This window comes from Amblyomma americanum, chromosome 1, assembly GCF_052857255.1.
Source record: "Amblyomma americanum isolate KBUSLIRL-KWMA chromosome 1, ASM5285725v1, whole genome shotgun sequence".
Lineage (NCBI taxonomy): Eukaryota > Metazoa > Arthropoda > Arachnida > Ixodida > Ixodidae > Amblyomma > Amblyomma americanum.
In genome coordinates, this window is record NC_135497.1 from 87,601,011 (window position 1) to 87,607,565 (window position 6,555).

The 6,555-nt window shown below is 46.4% G+C and overlaps 1 protein-coding gene across 2 annotated transcripts; it reads left to right on the forward strand.

The window, feature by feature from the left end:
- The first annotated feature begins 1,360 nt into the window (after positions 1-1,360).
- Positions 1,361-3,881, forward strand: LOC144113173 (uncharacterized). Of its 2 annotated transcripts, none has more exons than XR_013310668.1 (3): positions 1,361-1,669; positions 1,751-1,825; positions 2,131-2,196. XR_013310668.1 is itself a non-coding variant. In XM_077646112.1 (3 exons), exons 1-3 carry the CDS (start codon positions 1,509-1,511, stop codon positions 2,485-2,487), a joined length of 480 nt encoding a protein of 159 aa, XP_077502238.1. In that variant the 5' UTR covers positions 1,361-1,508; the 3' UTR covers positions 2,488-3,881. The 2 variants fall into 2 exon arrangements, 1 of the variants encoding a protein (XP_077502238.1); XM_077646112.1 differs by lacking the exon at positions 2,131-2,196 and adding an exon at positions 2,244-3,881.
- Positions 3,882-6,555: the final 2,674 nt, after the last annotated feature.

Consider the following 6,555-nt stretch of genomic DNA (forward strand, 5'->3'; position numbering starts at 1 on the left):
ATCGACAGCGTCGAGACACGTGTATACGCCGTGCTTGACGAGCATGGCACGCATATGAAAAACGACGATGGATTCCTTTATGAGACGGAAGGTGAGTACTGATATTGGTTAAGCACGTGGGCTATGTCGCCGTTTGTGACGTGCTGCAAGTTATTTTATTTTCCTAGGCGGCCTTCGCATCAGTGTGCTACGTGTAGAGGAACCCATGCGGAACACACCTCCACCGACGGTACCGGCTGCCGTTGAGGACAGCAGTCGGGGCGCACCGTCGCCTCTTTGGCAGACCACGCCGCCGCCAGTCTGTCAGCCCACGCCGTCGCCAGGGCAGTCATGTTATTCGCCGCCACCGTCCGGCGGCGGCGAACGCGATGCGTGGAGCGAAAGAAAATCAAGATTTTTGATTACTAAATATAAAGAAGCCAAGGACAACATTGGCAGAAATGGTGGCTTTAGGTAAGTCGCAGCGTGTGAAATGCCGTAATGACACGTGCTTATGCGTCAGATAGCGCATATGTCTGATTTCTGCAACGCATCATTGGCGCACTTTGTGTCGTTAACCTTTCTGACTTTGTTGCTTAAGTTTAGAGCTCACAATGTTTTCTCAGCCGTAAGCTATGGCTCGGCGTACTGGCAATGGGTATGTTTACTGTCTACTTCCAGAAGCACATCATTCATTGTTCATTGTTATTAAAAGTAATACCCCTGTCACACGGACACTGTAAAGGTACTTTGAACTAATGCTCCATTACTCTAAGGACGAACGCGCGCTGCCACACGGACGCGCCAAAGGACACCTAGCTCAAAGGAGCTTCGAAACAAGGCAGCTCGAGTTCGTCCTTTGAGGCTTCAAGGGAGTACTCTCTCTCCCAGCGAGTTACAGCATAAATAAATTGAAGAAAGAAACGTTCGTTTCGTTTTATAAATTCACTTCATAAGATTAGTGGTGTTTTAAAATATAAGATCATTTGTTTTGTGGCAGTCTCACCACGCCATACTCTCGTTCCAGATATACGAGCGAGTTGGGCTCAGTGTGGCCAGCACTGTGATGTTATGCTCTGTATTTGGAAAATCATGTCATTATTGCAGTTAAAATTGCGTTGCTTTAACATAATACGGTTATAAAACTAATTAACTAAAAAAATGTGACATTTATGTATTTACATGTGCAGTGAGGTTTGCAATTTAAATAACGCTTTTCGCCGATGAGGGCGCTAAAAACTTCTTGCGAAGGTCGTTCCGCGACCGTGTAGCACGGACGAACTCCCTTGAAGTAGTGCTCCTTTGGGAGCGTAAAGGAGCATTAGTTCAAAGTGCCTTTAGAGTGCCCGTGTGACAGGGGTATTACACAAAAGCATACAGGTCCATGGTATAAGCTTGGAACGTGCTGTAACTGATGCTACATCCTATAAGCTTGGAACATGCTGTATCTGATGGTATCCTTATACAAAAACTTAACAGTAGGGTACTAACGCTTGGAAAAATCTTGTTTTCTCAGGACAAAAAAGGCCATGTGGGAGAAGCTTACGGACCAAATAAACAGTGAATTTGGCTGCCACCTGACGCCACTGCAGGTGGAAAATAAATGGAAAACAATGGAGAGGGCATATAAGAAATCAAAAGCAAAAAATGGCTCGTCTGGACATTCGCGAGCAGCCTGCTTGTACGAACGGTATGGACAGCAGACATTTCAGTTGTTTGTTCAAGTAGCTATCCTCAGAAAATGATCTTTGACGTTTTTTTTTTTTTACAGGGAACTGTCCGAGGTGCTAGAAAGAGAGCACCACATTACTCCTGTGGCATTGCTTGCACCAGGAAGAATAGTTGCGTAAGTTTACAATTAAACACTTCATTTTTTCTCGGATGAAATATTTTAATATTGTGCCATCTTATTATGTTCACATAATGTTAACTGGCATGTTTTAGTTGTGGCTCTAATTTGCTTTCGCATGCTTGCATGCATATGTCTCTGTCGTGGAGGCCTGTACAGAGAAATCACCTTGACTAATTAATGCTTAATATTCTACAATTCACATATATAAGACCTTCTTGGATCTGAAATTAAGTTTCCACTTCTTTTTGTAGTGACCTCTCTGGCTCTTAAATACGCTATGTGTGCTGCTCTGCTTGCAGGAATGGCGAGAAACCAAGCTACCCAACAGCAAATTTCTCTGCCACTCCTTTTGCATAGTTATAGCATGAAACAATTTGTTATGTTGAAATTAATGAAACTTTATTAATGAAAGTAATAGGGAAGAAGAGAACATGTTGCCCAACAATGGGCCTGCTGATGAAGAGGACGAGCCCCCTGCGCCCTCCCGCAGCACCGAAGCAACGCCAGCTAGGCGACGTAGCCGGCAAGATAAAACAGCAATTGGCGGCCTCATAAAGGTGCTGCAAGAAGCGATGGCCGAGAAGAAGCAGCAGCATGAGGAGAAAATGAGTCTCCTGGAGCGCCTGGTGAAAGCCGTTGAGGCAAAAAATAAATGAACATCGAGTTCAAGTTTGCATTGCTCCTATGTGCATTCTTTTTCGGTCAGCACTGGTGCTGGGCTATTAGCTTCCTTCGGCTTTCACAATGTCCAGCATTTGCGTCACTCTCGCTGGGCTCTTCATTATTACCAACATCATCATGAGCAGGCAGGTCTGCAAGGTCTGCAATGAAGTCCCTCTCAGAATTACACATGTTATGAAGTACACACGCTCCCATGACTATACGACAACACTGCATGATTGTCTTTGCGTCGACAAGGTATAATCGTCTGAAACGTTGCTTCAGAAGCCCGAAGGTGTTCTCAATGGCAACTCTCTGTTGGCTGTGAAACTTGTTGAATCTTTTCTTCCATGCTGGAAAGCTTGAGCCATTGTCCTTGTATGGCGTTAAAAGCCAAGGCAGAAGGGGATACGCGGAATCTCCGAGTATATAAGAGTCGCCGCATTTGGCCGCAGCTTCCTCAAAGAATGTGCTTTCCCGCAAAACTCTAGCATCGTGTGCTGAACCGGAGAATCCAATAAATACATCCAGAAACTTGTTTTGGTCGTTGCATACACCTTGAAGTATTATCGAAGGAAACTTCTTCCTATTCATATATGATGCAGTTGATTCCTCAGGCTTCAGAATTTCGACATGACAGCCATCGATACATCCGACGGTATTGCGGGGACCTTTCTCCCTGCTTTTCGACAGGAAGGCCGTTTTACTGCGGGCTATGTCGGCAGCGCTTGGCCAGCATATTACCTCTTCGCTGATTGAGTGCAGAAAATTTAGCACCCTTTGTGTGCACAGCACAACCGATGACTCGGATACGTCGAATCTATCGGCAACTGAATACATACTTGTTTGAGCTCCAAGGTAGCACAATGTAATCAAGCAACTTTTCTCTGCTGTGATCTGAGGACGACCCGAAACACATTTAGGATAATACGGTGATAGTCGAAACCACTTGCACAAGCCCTCAAAGGTTTCACGCGAAAGTCTAAACAGTTTCTTAAATTCAAAGTCGAAATACTTTGTTGTCACCAGTTCGAAGTAGCCGTTCACTCGATGACGCTCGACCCGCGCCACTTTGCACAAGGCAACATTAAGGGTAGTGTTAAATTCGTCATCACTGTCCGAGTCAACGAGCTCCATTGCCGCTGCCACCAGATGCTCCATTTTCCACACCGCACAGGCTTACCACCACAAACAAAACGCTGCGCACATGTCAAATGCGTGGAGGAATGGCCGCAGCAGACGAAGGCTTGCACACTCCTGCACTTTCACACTCGATTTGGCCGCTACACTGAGAGCGCTAGTGTCTAGCTACACTTACACTGTCAGAACTAGCGCTACACTTGCACGGAACTTTTGTGAACCAGTGTAAAAAGTGTAGCCAAATCGAGGAGACCTGTTACTCACCGATCGAGGCCGCTATAGTTTGTCACGGAACAAGGCGAAGATACCTTCCGCTTGCATTACATCCGCACAAGCTCACAAACTATGGTCCCCAGACCAATGGTCTTACTAAACATCTCAATTGAATATTGATCGGTTTGTTGTCAAGCTACATATCTTCCGAGCAGTGCCTAATACATGGTTCTAACTTATGTTACGTTAGTCTACAAGTCTTCTCGCCGCAACACCGCCGGATCGATCCTACAATACGCACGAGATGCGATTGCGTAGTGCCACCACGCGAGACAGGATTCGCACCAACCGCCTCCGTCCGCCTTTCCACGTCAGAGACCTATCTTAAATCAGTTTACGACAGCAGACATCGGCAAGCCCATTTCTCTCCAGGCTGGCTTGATCTGTACAATGGCCCTAACCTCGTGGTCCCTAAGTTAGCCGAAGTGATACACGAAATTGCCCCACTCGATTCTCCGAAGAGGTCCACCTGTTCGCGAATGGCGCGGTTCACGCTGTTCGCCTTTTAAGCCTTACGGAGCACCTGATCCGCCTTCAGCTTAGCACCAGGGAGGTGGTTTTGCCACCTGAGGATTGTCACACAACGATGCGTGCGGAAAGCGATGAAGAGCGGTTGTTGTTCAAGGTGCCTCTTGCCTAACTGTTTTGGCTGCAACTGTGCCTGTGGCTTTTACTTTATTAACGGGTGTTACTAATTATCCAATACACTTCTGCTTTTAAAAGCTGTGAAAGGTACTTCGCTGCGGTCTGTGCATAAGGATTTCTCCCCAAGGCGGACATTATTATCCTGAGAAATTTCAAATAAACGCATATTATAGAACTTAACTAAATTTTTATCTACGTTTTTAGGACTTAAGGCTATATTGCAAATTGAAGGCTTTTAACATAGAAAAAGAACTCGGTTTTAAAACGTCTAAATCCGCACTGTGGTTGGAAATGCCGCAAGTGAAAAACTTGGTTCTGTAGACTAGTTAGGTTGGCTTTCCCATGACGCACATCATCAAATGACGTCACTTGAGTATTGAGCAGAGGAAATAGTTATGGAGTTGATACATGTTCTGAGGCAGAAGATGCTGTCGTTGTATCCGTGTCAGCACCACATTTAGCTATACCATGCACTTGATGAGAACACAACGTAGGAAAGTCAACCGCAGTGCGTCCGCTGACAGTCCGCGGTGGCACGCTGCGCAGACAACTAAGCACATGAAATTGTTTTTTGCTTCGTAGGTCTGCTGAAACCACCCCAGGAATCTGAGCGGCCGAAGATACGTGCGCAAGCGCGACGGCATCACCAACGCTCACCAGAGCGCCCAGCTGCAAGCGCCGTTCTGACATCACCTGCTGCCCAGGCTACATAAGCATCCCTTCATCAGACCCGCAATCCAGTCGGCGGTGGCACGCTGCGTAGACAGCTAAGCCCATGAAAATGTTTTGCGCTTCGTAGGTCTGCTGAAACCACACCAGGAACCTGAGCGGCCGAAGATACGTGCGCAAGCGCGACGGCATCACCAACGCCCACCAGAGCGCCCAGCTGCAAGCGCCGTTCTGACGTCACCTGTTGCCCAGGCTACATAAGCATCCCTTCATCAGACCCGCAATCCAGTCGGCGGTGGCACGCTGTGCAGACAACTAAGCCCATGAAATTGTTTTGTGCTTCGTAGGTGAGTTTGCCTGTAACAAGGTGTTTACCTTACACGTCCAAGTTTTCTGTTGTTTGCCACTGCCGACTGGGTGTCTTTTTAAGACGTTTTCTTTTCACCATGTCCAATGCCAATAAACTTATGAAGGCCATCGAAGACCTTAAACGCGAAATGCGGGCCGAAATCAGGTCAATGAACCAGAGCATAACATTTTGCTCTGACGCTGCTTTTGCTCTGAAGACCGCTCTCGCAGAACTTCAAACTCTAACTGCAGAGGTCAAGAGGGCCAGGGAGGACTGTGCTGCTCTAAGGCAGGAAACAAGGACCTAACTGAACGGCTAAGTAAAGCTGAAGGTAGAATTATTGAACTAGAACAATACAGGCGGCTAAACAACGTCGAAATTAAGACCTTACCACTCACAGTTCAGGACAAAGCAGCTGAGATGGCATTGAAAATCGCTCAGACAGCCCATGTTCCTCTCGGCCAAGCAGATATTGACATCGCCCATAGAGAGAAAACTCAAAAGAGCAGTGATGTTAATCTAGTTGTCAGATTCACGACCCGAACGAAGCGAAATGTTTTTCTTGAGGCGACAAGGAAGGCGAACCTGTCCACAACAGACATTGGTTTTACAGGGGCTTAACAACGAATTTACATAAATGAACACCTCACACCAGACAACAAGCGCCTTCTTGTCACCGCAATCTGCAGGAAAAAGGAAGTGTCATGGAAATATGTGCGAAGTAAGAACGGCAGCATACTTGCACGCAAAACAAAGACTTCCGATATCATTTGGATCAGCTCTCATGCCGATTTGCTAAGAATGACGTAATGTGACGTCATTGCTCATTGCACAGGGCTTATTCCTTTCTTTCTTGCCTCTGGAAGATAGATAAGGTACCACACCTCTTTTCACACCCTCACAGCTTAATAAATACGCCGGTCTAGATGGAAATAAACAGCTAATGATAATACATTTTAACATGCAGTCTGCCGTAAACAAAGCTGAC